Source organism: Pogona vitticeps, chromosome 3 (assembly GCF_051106095.1).
Source record: "Pogona vitticeps strain Pit_001003342236 chromosome 3, PviZW2.1, whole genome shotgun sequence".
Taxonomy (NCBI): Eukaryota; Metazoa; Chordata; class Lepidosauria; order Squamata; family Agamidae; genus Pogona; species Pogona vitticeps.
The window spans coordinates 194,557,147-194,582,754 of NC_135785.1; the positions used below are offsets into that span (position 1 = coordinate 194,557,147).

The window sequence follows — 25,608 nt, forward strand, 5'->3', positions numbered from 1 at the left end:
AGATATTTAAGGAGTGGGTTTACCAGTTCCACACCATCAGTGAGTTTCTACGGCTGAGTGGGCATTCAAACCTAGGTCTCCTAGTTCTTAGCCCATCATTCTATCCACTACACCACACTGGATATCTACCATGTACAATTTAAGACACAAACTGTATAGTACAATCCTGTGCACGTTTACTCAGAAGCAAATTTCACTGAGTTCAAGTGAAATTTATTTCAAGGTAACTGTGCAACGGATTGCAGCCTTACAACCCAGTCCTTAGCATGTTTATTGAGACATAAATCATGCTAGCTACAGTACTTTTAGGACTGCTGCCTTTTAAAATGACCAAAAAGAAAAAAAAGGAAAGAAGCTCTAATTCTATAGGAAGAAAATACCCACAGTGCAAAGCCATAAGCCAACAACACTCAGGGTCCAGGAAATAATACAACATTTTAGGGATGTGGCTAGAAGTATTCCAATACAGTAATATAGATTTCCAGTACATGACTCTTTATATCATACACATTGCATTTAAGAGTAAAATTGCCTTGAATATGTCAATGCCAGTCATAGCAGACTTTCAATATAATTTATGTGCACTAATAAAGAATTTGTGTTCCTACAGAATTTGCCAGAAGATATACCTACTGATATCAATTTGTTCATTCTACTTAACCATATAGTTTAATTGAGAAAATAATAATTGAATTACTGGGAATATTTACAGACCATAGACATGTTGTAGCTAAAGAGCTTATTATTACCTTTCTAACTGATGTATACTTTTGTAACTTCTAGATCTTTTCATTTTGTCACATTTTAAAAACATAGATATACATAGATAGCAACAGCTCTTTAGAATGAAAGGTAGTCCTTTTTGATTCTAAAAATATAGAAACTCTATTTTCACATGCTAATTCAAACAGAATGTCATTGTCTTAGATTCAACTACAGCAATATAAATATAGCAGATGTTAAACTAAATTAAAAATTATTTTGCAAAGCAAAGTGCTGCTTGCTGGTAAAATATATTTTGTAATACAGCAGTAATCTTAAATAATGTTATATAATAATGAAGCAATTTTTTTCTATACATTGGTTATATAATACATGCAGTGAAGGCAATATTCTTAAATCCTTCTGTTTCATATAGAAGGAAATGAATATCAAACATTCTTAATGTTTAATCTTTGTTGCCATGCATGATGGAGAAAGAGGTGCAATGATCTTGAGCAAGATTCTACATTTAGGGGAAGTCTTGGCAGAATCCACTCTCATTACCAACAAAGCACTAAGGCCTAAATCCAGTTGTTAATCCCAATTAGAGTAGATCCATTGAATCAAAGGGAAACTGGTAATTCAACATCTGTGTAGGTTTCACTGACGCAGTTGGTCTCTGCTGTTTTTGACTAACATTCAATTTAAGATTTAATGGTAAATGGTGCCAGAACTGCTTGCTTGCAATTAGGCACATCCTTATACAGTATAGCCAATATTTCAGTACTATGAAAAATCAAAATAGCAAGGTCTTGGGCCCTGGATACTTGAAGGACTGCCTCCTTCCATATGATCCTACCCAGCAGTTAAGACCTAGCCAGGGGGCCCTTTTGAAAGAGCCATCCCTCAAGGAGGTACTGTAAGAGGGACAGCTTGTAGACAAAGAGCCCTTTTGGCAGCTGCCCCCAGACTATGGAACGCCATCCCAATTGAGATTCGTCTGGCGCCAACGCTGATGAAATTTTGGTGCCAGGTCAAAACCTTCCTGTTCCAGAAGGCTTTTAATTGAAATAATATCAACTGTGGGTCCTGAAGGCAATTTCTAGAATATATATTTTAATTGTATTTTAATTGTTTATCTTTTTTATTGTATTTTAATTGTTGTAAGCCACCCAGAGACCTTTGGGTAGTGTGGGAGACATGTAAGTTAAATAAATTTTAAAAATAACATAAATACAAGAATCATATATTGCATCATTATCACACCCTCACCAGTGTCACTAGAAATTTGGATGTTAATGGAAACAAAGATAGGATCAAGCTCAAGGTCTCACTGAAGACCATGGGATGTAGTGTTAACAAGTCAATTTGATGTGAATAAACATAACATCCTAAAGTAATTTACACAATATGAGAGGCAACAAAATGAGGAAGAAACATTTGTATCGCTGTTATTAACCGATTGCTAACAACCTCAGTGGATTTATTTCTGCATATAGTAGTCATATCATTAGTAATAAGAAATATCTATGTCCTCAGCTTTGATACCTGCTCTCTGCCATTAAATAGTATATGTAGTCTCTTCAGAATCAAAATGAATTTATTCTTGCAGAATTGCACTTTAAGTTTAAACAAAAAAATAAAATCTTGCTGCTGTAATGTTTTAAACACTGTGATATTCCAAAATGTGTTTATTTTACTGGTTTTGTTTGGTAAATTAAATTGTTGTGAGTTTTTTTAGCTTTTAAAACAGTGATCAATATATTGGCTTAGCAATGACAGAAGAATTCTTCATCTACCCATGCTCTTTCTATAAAACCTGTGTGATCTTTTGCCTTAATTGAAATAAAGCTTAACTATACATTCTGTGGCTGCTTTGTACTTATTAACTGTATTATTTGGTGGTTTTGGACTACCCAGAACCTCTGTTCTTTGAGTTGTGATGAAGACAGAAAAACACTTGATGCCTTTAATGGTTTCTCTTGTTAGACTGTATCATGCTGTATCTGTCTATATCTGTACTATACATTAAAACACACAGATACCCTTACACACTGGCGAAACCCCTGAATCCAACTGGGTACAGTTCTTTGAGCCATGAACTATACAGATGTCCTTCTATGGCAGAGGAGCTACAAAGACCAGGGCACCTCAAAGTGCTGTTATTATTCCCAAGACTCTCTATGTTGAGACCAACAGAGATAAGTGGCAGATACACTTCCTACAAGGGAAAATGCTGTTCCATGCAGAGAGGCATGAACAACTTCTCTGAGGAGGCCAGCATATTATGGATTTCACCAGATAAGCTACTCTTAGAATAATAACTTTGCAGGTAGGAGAATGATATAGGGATGTTGCTTCTCTCTTTGGCTCCCGCTAGGCTAATAACATGACATCCATTCAATAGTGGATCAATGTGTTTTGTAACAGCAAATTTCCAATCCAATAAATCAATTCATTTTTAATGTTTGTTGTGGGTTTTTCGGGCTCTTTGGCCATGTTCTGAAGGTTGTTCTTCCTAATGTTTTGCCAGTCTCTGTGGCTGGCATCTTGAGAGGACAGCACTGTCCTCTGAAGATGCCGGCCACAGAGACTGGCGAAATGTTAGAAAGAACAACCTTCAGAACACAGCCAAAGAGCCCAAAAAAAACACACAACAACCATTAGATCCCGGCCATGAAAGCCTTCGTGAATACATCAGTTTTAATGCTTTAGCACGCAGGCCATGGCAAATTACATAGTGAAAACAATGCAGTACAATACAGTATACTGTAATGCAATACAATGACTGGAAGCCTGTTGCTGAAACTGCATGGTATTGATCTCATCAGCCAGTGACAGTACTATTTAATTTAGTTTAATTTAAAATGTCCTATCCATTCCACCTCACCTTCAGGTTCTGAGGCTCTCTAGGGATCCTTTTCAACCTGGGAAAGCTTTCAGGGCCTTGGGATGGGGAGGAGGTTTTTCATATCTGAAAGTCAGGACCACCAGTCCTAATCCCAGGACCAAGGGCAACATTTTCCAGATATTAAAGCCTTCCTCTCCCCAGCCCATCCTAAGGATTCCAAAGGCTTTGGAACAGATCCTTAGGGAGCTGTGGGACCTGGGGGAGACAAGGAGCATTAAATTAAATTACATTTAAAAGTAATATCACTGGTAGGTAGCATTATTGCTTCTTATGCCTATGGAGTTACCGAAGAGGATTGCGGCCAATATAATATAATGGAGTTGAGTTTGCATCCAAATTTAAAGAAAAAAATATTTGAATTTGCTATATATGAGCTTAAAACAATAATTACAATATGCAATGAGTTTAACCATAAAATAGCTATTCAGTAATGAAAGACTTGGAATGAAACAGTTACTCTAACTGTCAGCTTTGTCAGTTGTTGGACATGTAGATTCTTTTTAAATGAGTATGGTAACAGAACTTGCTATTCAAAAATTTAAAAATTTATCCTTATCTGAGAGTGGCACCTTAAGTCTTGATTAGACTCTTCCACAAACAAAGGGCAATGACATGTGACATGGACCAAGTCCTCTACAGATTGATGCTCAGAGGAGCAGATCCTTGCATAGAATTCCTTTGAACCAGTCTTCTGAGAGAGAAAGTACCAGCATATTCAAATGTGCCTTAGTGACAATCCAATACATTAATTAAAAACCTAGTCAGGGCATAGCACTAAACTATGGTGTAACCTTCCTCATTCTGGTGCCCCTCAAATGTTTTGGAGAACCAAGCTCAGAATTGCCAGATGAAGCTTAATCCATTAAGGCCAGTGAGGCTCACCCTATTCAACTCAGGCTCCCAGCCAGCCCACCCATTCCGGCATGTTTTATTCCCAGAGGCCTGGAGGACAAGCCCCACCCATGATGTTTGTTTGTTTTTTAGCTCCCGCTCTATGAAAGAGAGAGAAATAAAGTTTACAGAAATGCAAGGTGCCACAAGGTTTTTGTCTTATTTTTATTTTTAATTGTTCTTTGTTTCCTTTGCAAGGGTGAGTGCTACCTTTTGGTAGACCACTATAAAATCATACAAATTGCAAGCTTTCGTGGATTTGTATGATTTCATGGATCTGTATGATTTGCATTAATTTGTATGATTGTAGTATTTTATAGTGGTCCACTAAAAGGTGCCACCTGCTCTTGCATTTGTGTAACCTTCAGGATCACACTGCCTTATACTTGTTTTGTCAGGAAAAAAAAAGCTATGAGAGACCAGAAGAAGAAAGCTGTAGCAAGTATACACATTTTTAGCTGTGGGGGAAAAAATTCTGCTCCTTAGTCAAGTCGAAAAATAAATGAATAGGGTGGGGTGAGGGTATCTGACTCACAATGTGTGTGCTTCTCCCTGACTACACATATATAAATGCTTCTTGCCTGTCTGCATGTGTGTGCGTGCATGTGTCTATATGAATGCATATTTTTGCTCTGGCTAGCAACCTAGCTCTAACCACTATTAGCAGCTGTGTTGCAATGGGCATCAACTGGTACAGGAATCCCTCCACCAAGGAGAACACAGATTTACTGTTAGGCACTTGCTCTTCATTTCTATCATATTAATAGAATTATTATATTCTAGTAATCAGTCATCATAAATATCCTAATATATATAATAGTAGCATATAATGTTATTATAAATCCTAAACTCAAAGGGACAAACTGAAACAGAATTAATGAGCATGGTGGTAATTAAATAATTAATCAGAAAAAAACAACCCGAGACTTTCATTTACAGGAGCATTAATGTAACATTAAAGATGGTTCATATAAATAAGCTAAAGGCCATGGCAGAAAAGTCACATCAGGGCATCTATAATTTTCTTATCTGCTATCTATAGATATAAATGCTGCTCAATCAATAGGTAAACAATGGTTACTAGATGCTGATTATCAAGAGGTTGTAAGAAGAACTTGTTTCTCCTTATAAAGATGAAATACCCTCTTTAGGATGGGGGGAGGGAAGGGGGAAAAGCCACGTGGTCCTCAGCTGTGCAGTGCCTTTGGACTATTTACCCTGTTTCCCCAAAAATAATACAGGGTTATATTAATTTTTGCTCCAAAGACGCATTAGGGCTTATTTTCAGGGGGTGCTTTATTTTTGTCATGTACAACCATCTACATTTATTCAAATACAGTCATGTCATCTTCTGGTTGTTGCACAATGGTGGAGGGTGGGGTTTCACTTAACTATGGCTTATTTTTGGAGTAGGACATATTACGAGCATCTTGAAAAACCATACTAGGGCTTATTTTCAGGTTAGGTCTTATTTTAGGGGAAACAGGTTAGGATGGTTAACTATTCATAAAGATATAAGGTAAGGTTTAATGTTATCTCTTCCAGTTTTATACATGATAGATACAATAAAATCTCAATGAACATACCATGCTACCCCAATATTGAAGTAGAGACTATTTTGACTCCTTTTCACATGTGCACACACATATCACTCAGTAATTTCCTCCTCAATGTGAATATGTATAAGGCCTCTGGAAGTGTTAAGGTGACATGTAATGCTTTTCATTGTTAGATTTAAGATAGTGATTTTGCACATGCAAGACATCTATTCAGCCCAGCAATTATAGGGCTCCCTTTGTCATCATGGCTTCATGGTTTCAGTGTTGGGTCTGAAGAGAAGCATCCTGCTCATGGGTAGGCTGTTATGTGCAAGCAACAGTCAGGCTTTAGTGCCAGAATTATTGTGTGATGAAAAGTAGTACAGGAGAAAGAATCTGGTGATTTAAAATCTGTGATTATTATGTAGTTTTAATTGCTGTGAGCCACCTTAGATCCCCTCTGGGACAAAAGGTGATGTATCAACTACATGCATGCATACACACACTGGGTTGTTGCATTAAGTGGAGTCACCAGCTCCACATATATGTACTGAGATGCAGCAAATGTCCATCCAGGGACTACATTCCAGCCCAGCCCAGTATTGTCAACTTGGTAGCGGCTCTCCAGAGTTTTAGGCAGGATTCTCTCCTGGTCTTCCCTGGAGATCCATGCTGTTCCTGGGCGGTCTCCCACCCTGCCTACCTAGCATCCCAAATCAGCTAAGATCAGATGACACCAAGCTTCTTTCTGGCAAAGCTTGTAAGGCAGCTGCTGGGTAACACGTGAAGGCTCAACAACTGCAGACTTTCACTGGCAGAGATGCAGGAGCTCCTTTTTGCTGTTTAGTCCCGAGGTCGTGTCGGACTCTTCGTGACCCCATGGACCAGAGCACGCCCGGCCCTCCTGTCTTCCTTCACAAAACATACTTTAAAAGCCACGGTGGTGATGAAGATGGAAATATTACCAGCAAGAGCTTACCCGACTTTTTTCAGCAGGACAGAGCAAGAGACTCCTAGTGCCAAGTAAGAAAGGGGGGGGGGGAAGGGAGGAGTTTTGCGCCACCTTTAAGACTAACGAATTTGCTGCTGCCTCTGCCCAGGAACTGATGAAGGCAGCTTTCCATTTGGGATTGCGAACGAAAAGGGCACTTCTGTCCATGTGCAAAGACAGAGAACTCTTAAGAACTGAGGAGTTCAATCCTAGTGACAGCTTAGGTTTGATATGGCTGAAAGCACAGCACAAGTTAGTGGACCCAAAAATGCACGCTGTCTCTCTCTCTCTCTCTCTCTCTCTCTCAAACACACACACACACACACACACACACACACACAGAGAGAGAGAGAGAGAGAGAGAGAGAGAGAGAGGAGGGAGAGAGAGAGAGAGAGAAGCAAGCATTTAAACATCCGCACAGCAGGAGTGGGGACACACAGGAGAGTGGCTGTGAAGGCGGAACAAGAGCACCCCGGGGTTCGCCTTCGTGGACCGGGCGCCGCCGCCGCCGCCCAAGGCGCGAGTCAGCAGCTCTCAGGTCTCTAGGGCTCATTGACGCGCGGGTGCGGCTCACCCCGCAACGTCAGGACGCGACTCCCGCGTCCCGACGATGCGAGCGAGGAAGACGACCAGCCCGGAGGAGGAGAAACCGAAAACCTCCCTCGGGAGGATCAACGCCTCGGAGGATAATTGGGCGGCCGGCGCCGCAGCAGCAGCTCTACCCAAGCCTGCCCCCTAGCGGGCAATTCTTGGCGAGCGCCGCCGCCCGCTCTCTTCTCCCTCTCCTTCGCCCGCGAAAGGAGAGGGGCCTCGGGGACCCGCGGGTGTCGCCGCCGCCGCTGCCAGCCTTCCTCCTCCTCCTCTTCCTCCTCCTGCCCTGCCGCCCGCTGAGCCGCTGGCTGGCCCGCTCGCGGCCGGCCGGCCGGCTTGCCGAGCCCCGGGGCGGCGATGAAATTCCCGGGCTCCGTCCTCATCTCGCTGTTCCTCTTCGTGGCCGAGACGGTGACGGCGCTGTACCTGAGCAGCACCTACCGCTCGGCGGGGGACCGCATCTGGCAGTCGCTGACGCTGCTCTTCGCCCTCCTGCCCTGCGTCCTGGTCCAGTTCAGCCTCGTCTTCGTCCACCGCGACCTCAGCCGGGACAGGCCGCTGGTGCTGCTGCTCCACATCCTGCAGCTGGGGCCCATTGTCAGGTGGGTGGGGTCCCCCCCAGGACGGCCACGGCGACCCCCCCCCACTCCCCCGAGGTCGTGGGCGCGCGTCGGGATGCTCTGTCCAAGGAGCGCCTTGACCCCACACCCCCACCCCCTAGAGCCGCGACCCGCCAGGAGATCGTGTCCGTTCCCACTGGAGACCAGCGGTGGGGGGGCTGCGCCTTCCGAGCGGCGCCCTGTTTTTTTTCATTTTGCATTGCACTCAGCAGGGAAATCCAGGGAGGAGACAGAGGCGTGGTTGGGCTGCTTGGCCAGCTGCTCCTTTGCTGCATCCATCGGGGCGTGTTCTCCCGTGAGACGTCTGGAAATCTCTCGCTTCCCCCCCCCCTCTCCTTTCTCTCTGGTTTCTTTCCAACCTGTAATTTCGTATGCTAATACTAGTGAATCTGTTATGTCATGCACGGGAGAATGCCTGATGTGAACATATTTGCACAGCTGCCGGCTGCAGCTTTGCATGGGAGCTGTGATGACATGGGGAAGAAGCCTGCCTCCAGTTACACAAAAGGCATGCCCATCTGTTCATCACTCGATTGCTGGCAGACGGGATCTCTGTGTAGAGATTATCGGTAGGGAGTGAACTAGAAAGGGAGAGCTGCTATGGAGAAAATGATACCCCCCCCCACCTTCATTACTATTCTTCTCCTTTAGGGATACATCTAATCCAATAAACAAGACTTTAAGGGGGGGAGACATTTGAGGGTGCAATTCTATAACCCAATTAATGGGGATTAAGCCTAGCTGGACTCAATGAGATTTCTGAGTATAGTATAGTACTTTGAGCTTCTAGTGGGCAACGCATGGGCATTTTAAATTCAAGCAGAACATTTTCTATTCTCTTTTCTTGAGTTCAGACCCTTATGGTGCTAGGAAACTGACTGGGTCATCTTTTTTGTTTTTGTAACCGGTTGTGATGCTCATTTTGAAGAGTTTAAAAATTATCTCCTTCAAAGTATCAAATTAGATGCCAAGCAGTGGTCCAAAGGGCAGTTTTTGCAGGTCGTCTTTTCTATATCAGGTGAAGACAGGTGTTAAAATAAAGCCCAGGAGATTGTCAGGCAGGATTAAGTGGACAAAAGTTCACAAATATTGCTTAGTTGGAGGAATCCTGATGGTTTAAAAAAAAAAAAAGGATTCTGAGCAGTGTATTCTCCCCTGCAAATGGTGGGTTAAATTCCACCTTTCTGTTCTGCCCAGGTGCTCTGTGTTGCTGAGTCTCTCCAATATTAAGCTTGATCACTAACTAAAATTGTAAAACAAAATGTTTGTTTGTTATATGCCCTCGTGTCAGAACCAACTTGCAGTTACCCTAATGGGGTTTCCGAGATAACTGAGACATTGATGGAGTGGTTTTACCTGTTCTATTCCTCCAGAGAGTTTCAATAGCCAAGTCGGGATTCAAACCCTGGTCTCCAAAGTCCTCGTCCATCACTCTACCCACAACACCACAGCATACAAAATGCCCCCCCCAACAGTTGTTTTCTGGAGTCTTTTCTTGGTTTCAGATATTGCTGTCAAATTGGTCCCAGCCTGGAGCAGACATTTGAAGAAGACAACATTTCATCCCATCTGCTCTACCTCCTAGTGCAGCCTCCCTATCTCTGTGCACTCCCCCGCCCAATCCCTTTGGCCACAGACATCCCTGTCTGGTTGCCCAACCTCTCCCCCACCCAACCGCCCACACATGCAAAGAAGTTAATGGGGAGGCATCAGCCACTTTGCACAGCTGATAGGAGGGCAGAGCGCTGGCAACCAAACAGGCTGGCAACCCTGAGAGTGTGGGGAGGCAGGACACAGCAGCAGCACCGGCAGCAACCTGAGTGCACAGAGGGTGGGCTCGGACGTGGGGCAGCACCAGCAGAGCACTGGAGGGGAGCATCATGTTGCCATCCCTTGCATACTTCCATCTGAGGCACCTGCCTCACCAAAACTAATAGCAGGGCTGGCCTTTGACAGATTGGTAGTGGAGGATAGTAGAATGCATAATGTTATGCTGATTTTGTTTTAACTTCACTGTGTTGCAGACTTTTAGATTTTAGTTAAATTCCTCTAGTTAGGTAGCAGAATGTCTGCAGAGATTCACTGAGCAGAAGAGCTTCAAGTTGCCCCGCGTAGTGCAACAGTTTTCTCACTAAGATGAAAACTCACTGTCTCGTTAACTGACTCTGAGACATTGTTGTTGTTGTTTCGTCATTTAGTCCTGTCCCACTCTTCTTAACCCCATGGACTAGAGTACGCCAGGCCCTCCTGTCTACCACTGCCTCCCAGAGTTGGGTCAAATTCATGTTGGTTGCTTCGATGACACTGTCCAACCATCTCGTCCTCTGTCGTCCCCTTCTTGGTCGCTTCGATGACACTGTCCAACCATCTCGTCCTCTGTTGTCCCCTTCTTGGTCGCTTCGATGACACTGTCCAACCATCTCGTCCTCTGTCGTCCCCTTCTCCTCTTGCCGTCACACTTTCCCAATATCAAGGTCTTTTCCAGGGAGTCTTCTCATGAGATGGCCAAAGTATTGGAGCCTCACCTTCAGGATCTGTCCTCCCAGTGAGCACTCAGGGTTGATTTCCTTTAAAATGTTTTAGAATTGTTCTCCTTGAAGTCCAGGGGACTCTCAAGAGTCTCCTCCAGCACCACAATTCAAAGGCATCAATTCTTCAGTGGACAACTTTCTTCATGGTCCAGCTCTCACTTCCATACATCGCTACAGGAAAAACCATAGCTTTGACTATGCGGAGTTTTGTTGGCAAGGTGATGTCTCTGCTTTTTAAAGTGCTGTCTAGGTTTGTCATCGCTTTCCTTCCAAGAAGCAGGCGTCTTTAATTCCTCCTCATTTTCTGCCATCATCTGCATATCAGAGGTTGTTGATATTTCTTCTAGCAATCTTAATTCCGGCTTGGACAATATACAGTCTTGTCGTACTCCTTTCCCAATTTTGAACCAATCAGTTATTCCATATTCTAACTGTTGCTTCCTCTCCCACGTATAGGTTTCTTAGGAGATAGATGTTTTTCTGGAACTCTCTGGCTTTCTCCATAGTCCATGTTAGCAATTTGGTCTATAGTTCCCTTGCCCCTTTGAAATCCAGCTTGTACTTCTGGGAGTTCTCGGTCCACATACTGTTGAAGCCTGCCTTGGAGGATTTTGAGCATAATCTTGCTAGTGTGTGAAATGAGTGCAATCGTACAGTAGTTGGAACATTCTTTGGCACTGCCCTTCTTTGGGATTGGGATGTAGACTGATCTTTTCCAGTCCTCTGGCCACTGTTGAGTTTTCCAAACTTGCTGGCATGTTGAATGTAGCACCTTAACAGTGTCATCTTTTAAGATTTTAAATAGCAAGCGTAAAACTAAGAATGTTTCATTTTACTTATAATGAACAGATAACAAGCTAAAAGAATGACTGCTGTCAGCAAAAAACCTCAACAGGCTAAAGAAACCCATAGCAGTCTAATATCTGAGAGGACAGTTTTCTTAAAATCATTAACAGTGGAGAAACATTTCATTCTCTCAAACTCAACATTTGATTGCTGCTTTTCTTAGTACTACCATCTGTGGTTAAAGATACACGCACACAGATTTGGATGTTTCCACTATCGCCCTTTTTTCTTCTCTCTTCTTCTCAGACAACAGGAGAGAGTATAATGCTGTGCTTCTAAATTCAAGTGAATCCAGTAACACGTACCTCTGAATGAGTCTGTATAGGTTTGCAGGACCTTAAAAGACTTAAACCCAAAACTAGGTAGTCAGTGAGTTCGGATCTAAACCAATCCGTCGGTCTAACACAAGGTATGCCTTCTCATCTCAGTCCCTGCCTCCATCAAGGTCAAGTAGCCAAATGCATATTGGGGAATTCCAAAGTGAATAATCTTAATTGTTTTTAGTTGACATATCCCATATACTATTTTACAAACTAATTTCAGTTCTGTTCTGCTAACATGTTTCAATTCCATTTAATCTATGTATTTTTATTCTATTTAGTTAAACACATTGACTGGATAGGATAGAATCTGAGGTATTCTCAGATTCCTTATGCCCTTCAAAGGTGGGGGATTGATAGCCAACCTAACAAAGGAGTTCTGGCAGTCAAAAAGTAACTTTTCTAATGACTGCTGCTTTCTTGCAGTTAGAGAGACTTCTGGAAAAGTAACTGTATCAGTGTGTTGCAGCAAAACCAACAAAGAGTCCTATAGGCACGTATTAAGACTAAGACGTTTATTGTGGCATACATTTTTATGGACAGGCAGAGCATATGTATTTTTCTCCATTTCTGATCAGGTCTTCCTTCAAATTATTTTTGTTTAAAATGCATATGCACACGTGTGCATGTTCACACAAAGATGTTAGGAGGCTGTTAAGTGTGTCTGTCATGTTGCATCTGCTTTGGCCTTGTTCTTTCTCTTTCATACAACTGGGGTGGGAACTTGTAGCCCCTGATATACCAAAGTCCAAACTTTGGTAGATTCCACTTTCTGTGGACAGGAACCAATAGTCAGGACTGATAAGAGTTTTTCCAGAGCTTTGATAAACAGTTCAGTTTGTTTGACGATGACTTCTTATTTGCTTTCCTCCAGATGCGTGGAAGTCTTCTGTATTTACTTTCATGCAGGTAGAGTGGAAGAGCCATATGTCAGCATTACCAAGAAGAGGCAGATGCCAAAAGATGGGCACTCAGAAGAAGTGGAAAAGGAAGTGGGCCAGGCAGAGGGCAAGCTCTTTACACACAGATCTGCATTTAGTCGGGCATCAGTCATCCAAGCCTTCCTGGGCTCTGCGCCGCAGCTGACACTTCAGCTGTACATATGTGTCCTACAGCAAGAAATTACGGCAGCTAGAAGTATGTATACAATCATTATATGATTCACTGTTTCTGTTTGGTTGGGAGGTCTCTGTTATAGAACCCCATGTTGATTGAGGATGAGAGGTCAGTAGGTTGGAAACACTTCATTAAGAGCCCTGATCAACAGTAATTGATCAAAAGAAAGAGACAGTAGTCCAAAATTCAGGAAAGGCTCCAAAGTCCATAGTTAGCAAAGAAGATATGGCAAACAGATTGAAACAACAAACATGTCATATACTTTCGGTTTAAAGTAACTGAGAAGCTTGGGGTGAAGTAAGGAAGGTGCAGTTCAATTTGATTAACTCAGTTTCCTAAGCCAGGTATAATAGGGCAGAGCTAGAAGTGAGTTCTGACTGATACATATTCATTTAAATCATGTTTTTCTCATCAGTTCGGAGGCAGCTGCTTTGATGTACCTAGGGCTACAAGTAATATGTGTACGGTATCCTATTGTCAGTTATGTTGAGGTTGTGAATGATTTGTAGAGCTTTCACATTCACACCCAGAGATCATTTGTTTTAAAGACTTTGGGGAATCACAAGTGCCCTGCAATAGTGTGTGATGAACACAACCTTTCAAGGAGCTAATGAACCCAACATAACGAAGACGGTAGGCAAGTGGATGATTGCTATACACTAAATTAAAATAAATGGAACAACAGTGGTGAGCTAGCTGCTTGATTAATTTTATGTTTCTGTTTCTTCCCCCAAATGGGTTTCAATGTGAGAGTGAATGACATAATGCGGATATGCAAGTGGCTCATGCACTGCTCTTCTCTTCTTCATTTACAACATACTCATTGGGAATTTGTGTGCGCATCTCTTTTGTGGCAAGTGGTGTGAGGTCCACATTCTGTTGGCATCCCTGCATCTTCTTGGAGGGGTCTAGAGAGATGTGCATGTTCTCCATCTCAGAAAGCAGCACCACGAGTCACTCATGCATCCACTTTTTGGCAAGTCTAGGAAATGTGTGATATGATCCTCAACCGTGCAACAAAAGGTTCTGAATCTTCCTGGTTTTCTTCTCACAGTTCTCTGTGAAGTTTTCTTCCATTCTCTTCTTTGCCAGGATTTCTCAGCCAGCAATTCTTCCCAGACAAATCTTGTCTGTAATTTGAGGAAATTATATTCAGGATTTTTCCACTGGAGACTGCTCAGGGAATCACAGCATTGTCTGTTCATCCCAGAGGGAATCTACGCCAGTATGAAACCTCAAAATTTGACATAAATGAAAACATCCCAAAATATTTTTCTCATCCCTAGTAGAAGAAATACAACTGGATTCCGATTCTTTGCTGAATGACAAACATGGCATCAAGCAAACACTACATTGCTTTCTGGTTTCATTTTTCTTGACCGGGTCATATTTTCAAGCATTCACTTCCCAGAAATTACGATGTTTGGGAAGTTATCCATTTCTGCTACAGCTCCTTAAAGCCATCCTTTTGATTTTCATTATTGCAAAGTAGTATAGACTCTGAACAGTTGTGGATTGTGGGTGTTAATCACAAGACATGGTCTGAAGGAACGTAATGGCGGGATCATGTCTTAAGTTAAACAATTTCACTATCTATGACTGAGAAAGATCATGAAAAACATACGGAGGGCACCAGGTTAGAGAAGGCTGATGTATCTCACATCAGTCCCAAAATAACTTCATTAGTTGTCTTTTTTCTTCCAAACCCAGTTGAAGGTACAGTGGTGCCTTGCTTAATAAGGATAATCCATTCCAGCCAAATCGCTGTAGAGCGAAATCCTCGTTAAGTGAAATAAAAAATCCCATTGAAATGCATTGAAAACCCATTCAACGCATTCCAATGGGCTGAAAACTCATCGTCCAGCGAAGATCCTCCATGGGGCGGCCATTTTTGGTGCCTGTATAGCGAGGAATCCATCCAAAAACACAGTGGGGAGCTATTTTGCACAGTGGGCTGCCGTTCAGCTGTTTAAAAAGTGTCATAATGTGAAGAATCGGTTCCTGAAGCAGGAAACCGATTGTCGCAGAGCGGATTTTGCCTATTAAAACATCGTTTTAAAGCAGTCATCATATACCGGTTTCATCGTTTAATGAAGCAATCGTTAAGCGAGGCACCACTGTATTGGTTCTTACTTTTTAAAGTCCTAAACAGTTTGGGGATCCAAATACCTGGAAGAGCCCCCTTTTCCATTTCACTTTGCCTGTGTGTTAAAAGCTTCTGCTGAGTGCTTTCTCTGGTTGCTTTCTTATCAGAAGTAAGCTTTTTTTCTGACAGTTGGTTATTGAATGCCCTCTCACCCCCTCCATTATCTGTTTCATTGCACAATACCACTGATGAGTCTAAAGAGAAGTACATGTTGGTCTAAAAGATGTCCAATGCAAACAGGTACCTCTCTTCTTAAGGGCATGTCAGTGATTGCATGAAGAAACTGGTGGCAGAGTAGGTGAGACTAGATGGTTTCCTCTAAGTATACTGATATAAATATATTCTATGATACCTGTATAGGGCTCATTTTGCCACTGAAACCAAAAGCCCTTTTAATTACCAAATTATCTTGTGTTTTTAATAAATTGTGTGTGTTTCAGTACTATTTACTTTAAGGTTGTAAACCTAGCTGTAATCCTAATAGGACAGAGAGTGGTATATAAAGGAATGTGTTTGGTTCCATTATTGTAATGTATCATTATGATGATATAACTATAGTCATAATTAAAGTTTCATGCTTATTTCAACTCTTCATTTTATTTTTACTTTTTGAGCCTTTACAACTCACCTTCCCATTTACATACCTAGATGCGATCCTGAAGCGAAAATGTTTGTCTACTTGTATTCTGTTGCATCACATTCCATTGGTCACCCAAAGTACATTGTTTTGGATCTCTATCCAACGAAGACTCTGGCAATGCATTTCAGAGATATGGGCGAGAAGCTGTCCCATATTGATTTAAAAGCCACTAAAAACAGAGTGGTAGAACATCCAGCTCCTTTAATTAAAAGAAATAGTATGTATTTTAAAAATGCACCTAGTGTAAAGAAACAACATCACATCTCTTCAGCAATTCAAGCAATAAGAGTTAGTAGAAATAATATTCCATTTTACATTTCACAGTAAAGACAATAGAGAAACAATGGTAATTGTTGTTGCCATACATCCTCACTCTCATGATTCTCATCTGTATTACAAAGGTGGTCAGGCATCCTTGTGGTCCCTCCCATGTGTACTTATGAAATGACTGAGCACTTTACCAAAGGTGTTGTCTAGACACAGCAGGATAATACACTGTTTCTCATGGAAGAATGGAATAGCGCCCTCTAACGTGAGGAAATCAGCTCAAATACATTGTCGAAGTGTAGACTTTATTTTGCAACATGTGCATTAGAAAAAAAAAAAGTGGTTTGGTTGATATACCATATCCCAAGCACACGGACTTGTACATGGGTTCTAGCACACCAGATCTGAAGAGGAGCGGGAGAGAGACTGGGAAAGTTAGCATTGTCAGATAAGGAGTGGAAGGAGACAGAAGGGAAATGGCAAGTCAGGGGACTGGATGAATCATAGCAGTGGTGGTTGTGAAGTCTGACAGAGACAGAAGGGGAATTTAGCTAGTCATGGTCACCTGGCTTCAGAAGTACACAACTCAAATGACCCCAGATCCTAGTTATTCCTGAGCTTGGAAAAATTCCCTTTTTGGACTGCAGCTCCCAGAATCACCTAGCCAGCATGGCCAACCAGTACTGGTCATGTTAGATGGGTGATTCTGGGAGTCGCAGCACCCACTGAAAAGAGGTCTCCCAACCCTATTGTGAATCATTTTTTAAAATGTTGTGAGCTTTTTTATTTTCAGATTTCTCCAAATTAAAAATAGAGCCTTGTTTGCATGAACTGCACCACACTTTTCGCAGTTGTCAAAAGGGAGGTCTTTGAATGGAGATAATGGGGAGATTGAATACAGACTTGGTCCATACTAAGGATCCTGTAGCCAAAAAGGTTGGGTGTATGAAAAGGGGGAAAGGTCATTGAGAATGTATTGTGCCTTTGGAATTCCCAATAAGTAATTACCTACAGCTTCAGACATTCAGCTGAATGAGTTCTGGTGCTCTTATCTTAATTGCCAGACTGCAGCCTTGGATTTCAAAGACAACAACTCCCACAGATGTTATCAGTTGTCTCAAAGTTCATGTTGTGCTCCTGTCATATATGAAATTTGCATTTGAATTCAAGGGGTGATCTACCAGAGGATAAAACTCTATGGGTGGCTAAGGCAGATGGATCTTTCTAGGCAAATGAGGGTGCCAAGTGGTTCAATCGAGAAGTGGAAATTCAAAAGCAAAGCATGCTGCTTATATACCACCCCATAGTGCTTCAAGCACTCTCTGGGCAGTTTACAAATTAATTATGCAGGCTACACATTGCCCCCCCCCCCCAGCAAGCTGGGTACTCATTTTACTGACCTCGGAAGGATAGAAGGCTGAGTCAACCTTGAGCTGGCTACGTAGGATTGAACCCCAGGTCATGAGCATAGTTTAGGCTGCAGTACAGCGGTTTAACCACTGTGCCATGAGGCAAAGCATAAGAACTTGCAGTGCCTCTTCCAGAATGTGTAAGTTTTAGATGCCTGGAAGGCTCAGACTACACTGTGATGGCCATTTGTCTCTTTCCCAGTGATTTGCCTTTTAAATGCAATGTAATGTCATTGTCTGCAATCTGTTGTTCCTAATGGTTCTTGAAAGCCTTTAGCTCAGGGCAGAGCATATAAGATTGTATGGAGGAGCAAGTCAGCTAGATGAAGAAAGACTAAATATATATTTCCGTGTATAAGACTATAATTTTGTCCAAAATCTTTAGAATAAAAATTGAGGGTCGTCTTATACATGGAAGTAAGCTGAGGAGAGAACAAACACAAGTGGAGGGTAAAGCAGGGATCAAAGTGATCCTGCAGGGCTTTGATCCCTGCTTTCCTCTCTACTTGCTAAGCCTTAACAAAAGGAAAGCAGGGATCAAAGCACTGCAGGATTGCTTTGATCTCTGATTTCCCCTCTGCTTACTAAGTCCCATAGGGCTTAGCAAAAGGAGGGGGGAAGGGTCAATGCAATCCCGTGGCTGTATAAAGGGAAAAGGGATCAAAATGATTGTGCAGTAGCAGGATTGTTTTGATCCCTTTCCCCCTCCTTTTGCTAAGCCCCGTGGGGCTTAACATGAAGGGGAAAAGTAGGGATCAAAGTGATCCTGCAGTGCTTTGATCCCTTCCCCCCTACACTTGTTAAGCCCCATTTAGATTTCTTAATTTGGGGTTAAAAAGTGGGGGTGTCTTATACATGGGGGCACCTTATACATGGAAAATACGGTAAATCTTTTTCACATGGCCAAGAGGGGAAGAGTTAAGCTGTCCTCCCCCACCCCTTGTCTCAGTGTCAAACAATAGAATGCAGAGAACCCATCAGTACATTTGAAATTACATTATTGTTGAGAATATGTGATTCAAGTGATATTTCATGCCTTAAAGAATACTGGCTTAACAAAGGAAGAACATCAACCTATGCTTATAACCTGAGGACCAGCCACAATACAAGCACATTACAGGAAGTGAGAAAAGCCACAACATGGCACACAATATTTAAAGTTTTATGTCCTGTATGTCTAATGTATAAATTTAAACTCAGTTCCAGGATCAGGACCTGTTATGTGCTTTAAAAAACACGGAGAAAATATTATACAGCCATCACTTGTAGTTTTAAGTCTTAGAAAGCCTGACTAGTGAAGTGACTTACAACATCCTCCATTTTAAAAACATAATAAGGTAAAGGTTCCTCTTGACATTTAGTCCAGTCGTGTCCAACTTTAGGGCGCGATGCTCATCCCCATCTCCAAGCTGTAGACCCAGCGTTTGTCCATAGACCGTTTTCATGGTCATGTGGCCAGCGCAACTAGACATGGAATGCTGTTACCTTCCCACCATGGTGGTACCTATTTATCTACTTGCATTTACATGCTTTCAAACTGCTAGGTTGGCAGGAGCTGGGACAAGCGATGGGAGCTCACTTCATCATGTGGATTCAATCTTACGACTGCTGGTTTTCTGACCTTGCAGCACAGAGGCTTCTGCGGTTTAACCCGCAGTGCCACCATATCCCACATAAAAACATAATAGCATCTTCAAAGTCCTGTTTTAATGCTTACCTCACCTGCACAAATATCAAGTAGGTGCCTTAAACTGTTAGTGCTGGTTTTCTGCAGTGCCAGTTAGTCTGTACTATTGACTGAAATCATCATCGTCATCACCATCATCTTAGCATTGCAGGAAGGGACCATATGTATTATCAAGTCCAGCCCTTGTCAAACCTCTAGTTCTGCAGATAGATACTTAAACCACTTAGTTATCTAACTGCTAATAATTAAAATGAGTGGCAGATTATTCTTTTTCTCCAGGGACTATATTTTGGCTGTATATTTTCTAGTGATGGATGAGGCCACAGACAGCTATGGGCAGAACTGAAATCCATTACATCTCCGTTCATAGCTGTCTCCCATTAAGCAGAATAAAGCACAGATAGCTAAGAACCCAGACTGATGAATTTCACCATCCATCACTATTGGGATGGTGCCACTGCTGCTCCAGAAAGCCTCACTTCTCAGATCTAGCCAGGTCCCAAATGCATACCTCTGTGGGGTCTCCAGTGCCAGATATTTCAGCTTAGCTGTCTCTGTAAGGAAGCATATGAACCACTTTGTACAGTTGGTGCTGCTCACCATAGAGCCTGCTTACCTTCCATTTGACTCTCAAGAGCAAGGTAGAAGATAGCAGCAACAAAGAAATATACAACCGGGTGTTGGCATTTCTCCATCCCACACCAGACAGCAGGAGAGCCTGAGCAGTGCAGGCACACCCTTCCCATTCTCACACACGTACTGACATAGAGCGTGCCCCCTTTGAACTAGAGTTCAAGGTGTTTTGGCTCAAGCTCTGTGAAGTTAGGAAAGTGGAAGCTAAAGCCACTTAATATGATGACCCCAATGATCAGCAATCTTTTTCTGCAAAGCCACAGTTCATGCTTGTTTGTCCCACATTCTGTCCTGTGGTTGGTGGGTTATGTGCAATATATGCTGTGCTTGCTTATTGCTTGCCCTTCATGTATCTAAATTCAAGGCAAAATAAACGTTTGCATTTTTAATATTCAAATTGGTTTCTCAGCATGTCCAGGTAAAAGATAACAGGCTGTGAAAACCTGTTCTGGGACCATGTTTAGGAACATAATATAAACCTATTTGATTTAATGTCTCTGTTTTCCTGTTAAAGCCCCTTGCTGGGATTTGTTGCTATCTGGAAGCGACAGTGCTGCTTTCAGAAAGTCCTACTTGCCTTTTCTTTTCTTAATCTAGGTATCTTCATGACCCTCTCTCTCTTGTCGATTGTGTACGGGGCACTGCGATGCAACATCCTGGCCATTAAGATTAAGTATGACGATTATGACATCAGCGTTAAGCCGGCTGCCTACCTCTGCATCTTCCTCTGGAGAAGCTTTGAGATTGCTACTAGGGTTATCGTCCTTGTCCTCTTCAGCTCAGTCCTTCAAATTTGGACCCTTCCAGTGGTCCTTGCGAATTTCTTTGCCTTTTTCTTCCACCCGTGGATTCTCTTCTGGCAAAGTAAGTGTACTTTGCCAGAAAATATAGAGAAGGCTTTGACCAAAGTGGGCACCACCATTGTTTTATGCCTTCTCACTTTCTTGTATGCTGGAATTAATATGTTTTGTTGGTCAGCTGTGCAGCTGAAACTTAATGATTCTGACTTAATTGACAAATCCCAAAACTGGTGCAGACTTGCTTTATATTACACCTTGAGGTTCCTCGAGAATGCTTTTCTCTTGTTGATGTGGTACATGTACAAGACAGATGTCTATACTTATGTCTGTGCCCCCATGCTGTTCTTGCAGCTGCTGATCGGCTATTGCATAGCTGTCCTTTTTATGCTTGTGTTCTACCAGTTTTGTCACCCATGCAAAAAGCTTTTCTCCTCCAACATTTCAGAAGGGCTGGTGCTGTGCTTCAAATTCCTTTGTTTCATCTGCAGACCTCTTGCATCCAGCCCCTCTGCGGAAAAGGCAGACTTGAAATCTCCAGATGATACTGAAAATGACACCCAGGCCAGCTACAAGGCCAATGAATCACAAAATGGAAATGCCCACCAAAGTGTTTCTTCTAATGCCTAGAACAAGCAGCTAATGTCAAGGAGACACTGCATAGAGCCACAGTCTACTCCCTCCAAGACTCCTGTGGCTTATTTTAAGGGAGGGAGAAAACCTAGGAATGTATCTGAGCAGATGGTTGTAGATGTCTGATACCCACGGTTTTGCACAAAAGTATGTCCTTTGATTATCCCTCTGCTTAGCATGGTAGGCAGCATGCTGTCCTAGCAAGCTCTTGCAGTATTGGTTTGGTTATTCAGCAGATGGGAAGATGAATGAAGCACTGATCACTAGAGATGGAAGAGATCTCTTTTAGGCAAAATGCATGATGGGGATTTCATAAACGTTGTCCTAGAGAGCATCCCCTAATCATGTAATAATAGCTAATGCAAGTAGCTGGGCAAATGAGTTAAACAGATCAATAGAAAGGGGAGAGAGCAAAGTGTCTTGGGCTCATCACAGGGATCAGCAAAGTGTGGGCTCCCATATACTGTTGGAGTGCAACACCCAAGAGCTATAGGCAACATAACCAATGGGAATGAATGCTGGGAACTTCAGTCCAACAGAATCTGGAGAGCTGCACTTGGTCAAACCCAGGTTAATTGTCTGCTTTAAAGCTGTATTGAAGCTGGACTTTTTTCTCCCAGTGCCAAGTTGGCTTTGTGTTGGCTATGGCGTGATCTTACTGTGTGAGTCCAGAAAGGATTGTACAAAATTAACTTATCTGTTTAATTCAAAAGTTGGACACTGTCTTGCTGGCCACATTTTCCCTCTAAGTGCCACAGATGTAGACTGTCTCCTAAAGGCAACTTCAAGGCTCGAGATTTTTCCAGTTGGTTTTTGTTATTGTATTTGATGGTCTTGCTTAATTGTGTTTCTGCTTTGTACAGTGTTAAGAAAGTTTTGGCAGCTGCATACAATGGAGATTCCATTATGGGAAGTAGTTAAGTGTAAAGTCATTGAAAGGAAGCATCATCAATGTCTTAAGATCAATATCTGGTATTTTATATAAATTTTCCATTATGTCAAAACTACTGATGTTATTGAAAAGTAGTATTATTAGAAGTATTTGAGTGGCATTAGGTCCTAAAATCAGAAACCAAGATGGCACAACTGATTTGGATATTGAAGTTTGACAGGAGGGAGAAATGAGTTCAAATTCCAGAGGCCTCTGACTCATCCTCTTTGGCTGTTTATTGCACTTTGTAGCTTTCCAAAGATACATGTTATTCAGAGTGATTGTTTACAATGCAATCCTATGCATGTCAGTTCAGAGGTCAGTTTTATTATTACTGTTTTTTTCTGTGTATAAGATGCCCCCCACTTTTCTAACCCGAAATTAAGAAATCAATATTTTAAATGTAAAACAGAACACATTTTTATTTAGTAATTAGGTAACATTTACACACCATCATACTTTAACTTTATTCAGCCTCTGGGCTCCGCATGCTCGGACATTACCAGTCCCTGTTGCATCTGAACACTGCCTACATGGTCCACCTCCAACGAGGTGTGTTCCAGTTGGTTTGTTCAGCATCAGCTGACAGAAGTTACATAAGGCTCGTGATTGGAGGTAGCTAAGCCTCATGATTGAAGGAAGCCTGTTTGCAGCGGCAAGGTATGAGCAGTTTTGCAATCGCGTGGTTCTCTCATTGGCTTACTTCTGTGTATAAAATGACCCTCAATTTTTAGTCTAAAGATTTTAGACAAAAGTATCATCTTATACATACATGTAAAAATATAGTATCTATTTACTCCTAGGAAAGTGTGCATAGAATTAGGGATGGTTTTTTTTTAACTAAGGCACCTAGAGCTCTACTGGAATTTCCCCAGCTGAAATTCTGGGTGCTTTAGTCCTACCCCCCAAAGTAACCCTTGTAGTGTCTGAAATAACTTACAACGGCTAGTGAATAAATAAGAAAAGAACCATCCACTTCTGAGCTGCTAGGCTGTATAAACTCTGGGCACTGCAAAGTACTGTATTAGCATATTATAATTTCCTGAGATGCTCCCTATATGGAGCATAATATGGAGGGAGACTACAACAATACCCGGATGCTATACCCCGTGCAAAGCTGGCTAGGAATTTGGTTTATACAGAATGGAGCTTGAGAAAGTTTCTTTTTTGGACCTCCAGCTCTCAGGATCTTCTAGTCAGCACAGCTAGTTGTAGTTTCACTTTGTGAATTTTAATTCAACCAAGTAATTTTCCCGCTCCTGGTCCCAAAGTTGTAGGTCCACTATGAAGTATTTATGAGATCTGTAGTTGAAGCGGTTATGTTTGCATGTCTTGCTCTGAAATGTCAAGGGAAGGACCCCTACCCCCCCAAACCATGGGCTGCCCATACTGTGAATCTGAAGGAAATACAAACTGTAAAGGAACTTAATACACTGAAGCAATTGTATAGAAATAATTAATAATATTGAGGATGTCTTTTTCACTTCCATAGTGTTGACAATCATGTGCATCATGGCAGGCAAAGTAATGCCATGTTTTGTTGGTGCAGGATAGAGTCATCCTGTTGTGCCTCCCGTTTTTACGGAAACGTGTATAAACTTCAGTCCTATTCTCAGACTGGTGTGTCATGTGTGTGTACTTGGACAGTACAGCCCTGTGGTAGGCACCACCAGAAGCCAATTGTCATTGCACCTTAGCATGACAAATATATATCTAACATTTTAAACTTTTCTATCAAATACTGTATAACACTGTTCTCAAATCTGTATACATGTAGCCAACATTTCCTCCCTAACATTCTTATTTTCAAGAACTGGAATTACAGTTTTATATCTGGTAAAATGACTTGTTCCCAGAATAAAATCACTAATGACTGGAAAGAAACTGTTGTGTACATTTGTAATTTGTACAATGGTGGGGATTCTCTCTGAAGGCAAAGGCTGCTCTATTGTGAATCACAAGGAGGCAACAGATGCTGGGGCTGAGAATGTGAAGAACATAGAGGGCACAATCAGATGTCAAGAAAGGATTGTATCTCATCACACTGGAAAGGGTCTCTTTGCTGGGAGCATTCTCCCTTAAAAGTGGCCCTTTAGCCCATGCAGGAATCACTCCAGCTTGGCCCCCGAAAAGAGTGGGCTTGTTGGTGGATCATGAAAAGTCCAGCCTGGGCATGGATCAGGGTTGGGCTGGTTCACAATCTTCTATACATTGTGTGATTTTGGCATCAAAAACTCAAGCACCGTCATTAAACTCATCATTCCCATCATAAAGACTTGTCTCAACACTGCAGGACACCACAACAAGGATTTATAAAGTCCTGCAAAGTTTGTTACCTAAAGCACAAGAATAAGACAAAGAGCTCTATGTCATAGCCTCAGTAGCAATTTACGCAGAATATCTCTGCCACGAACAACCCCCACCCCTGGCTCTTTGAGAAGCACACTGCCCATACGCGGCAAGCATAAAAGGACTGGCTGTTTGTCAAAGAAAATGCAAACAATGCATCTAATGCTTTTATTCTGAAAATAGCCCAACAGCAAAGTAGCAACCCCTTCTCTTTTGCCCAATTGTGCATTTTAGGCAATTTGCACAAAAACGGTTCCTATCAAACTAATTTTGATCCACTCCCATTAACAGTGGCAGAAAAATAACATGACAAGGAGAAAAATGTTAGAATTCCTGATTGGCACCTGCAGGAATAAGATAAGCAAGGACTTACAACTCAAGTGGGATCTAGAATGATGCTGAAGCAGACCAGTTTATGCCATGCAGTCCACCCTGTCTTCCTTAAGAGAACCTGCTGCTCTTAAATGTGCTGGTGAATATAATTCAGCTTTCAGACCAGTTTGCTTTTATGTGTGGAATGAGGTGTAGCACCTTCTTATCCTTTGCCTCCAGAGGCAAAATGTCTTGACTCGGCCTTCCTCAGAGAAGACTCCATGGATGATGGCATGCTAAGGTAAGAGGGAGAAGAGCTGAAGAGGAAGACATAGAATGATGGCGGGGCCAGGAGGAAAAGGAAGATTCAGATCAGTTTAGTTCATTTTTGTCTCATGCTGTCACATCAATTCTGATGGCAACCCTTTCCAGGGTTTTCTAGGTAGAGAGTACACAGAAGTGGTTTGCCCTTCCTTTCTTTGGGGGGAGCCCTGGGACTGTGCAGCTTGCCCAGGACTGCACAGGCTGGCTGTCAGAACCACTTCTCCCTAAAGAAATAGTGTCTTGTGTGAGGAGTCACTGTAGGCACAAGCGATCACCGCTTTTTAACCTGAGATGGGTCCTTTAGCCTCAGAAGCACGTAGTCCTTGCCCTATGGACTAGCTTGACCTGCTTACAAGGCAATACAGTGGACCCTCTACTTAAACCATTGACGGTGTGCTTCTTTAGACAGCACTACAGAAGGAC

General features: G+C 42.2%; 1 protein-coding gene across 1 annotated transcript; it reads left to right on the forward strand.

The window, feature by feature from the left end:
- Positions 1–7,888: 7,888 nt before the first annotated feature.
- XK (X-linked Kx blood group antigen, Kell and VPS13A binding protein) lies at positions 7,889–24,084 on the forward strand. Its single transcript, XM_020814746.3, has 3 exons — positions 7,889–8,226; positions 12,816–13,078; positions 20,437–24,084. The coding sequence occupies exons 1-3, from the start codon at positions 7,982–7,984 to the stop codon at positions 21,264–21,266; spliced, it is 1,338 nt and encodes a 445-aa protein (XP_020670405.2). The 5' UTR covers positions 7,889–7,981; the 3' UTR covers positions 21,267–24,084.
- Positions 24,085–25,608: the final 1,524 nt, after the last annotated feature.

What these genes read in the sequence shown, in the direction of transcription:
- XK (XM_020814746.3), top strand. Translation starts at nt 7,982, where the DNA reads ATGAAATTCCCGGGCTCCGTCCTCATCTCGCTGTTCCTCTTCGTGGCC. An exon ending in CAGCTGGGGCCCATTGTCAG is followed by an intron (nt 8,227 to 12,815) that starts GTGGGTGGGGTC and finishes GCTTTCCTCCAG; the next exon opens with ATGCGTGGAAGTCTTCTGTA. An exon ending in AGAAATTACGGCAGCTAGAA is followed by an intron (nt 13,079 to 20,436) that starts GTATGTATACAA and finishes TTCTTAATCTAG; the next exon opens with GTATCTTCATGACCCTCTCT.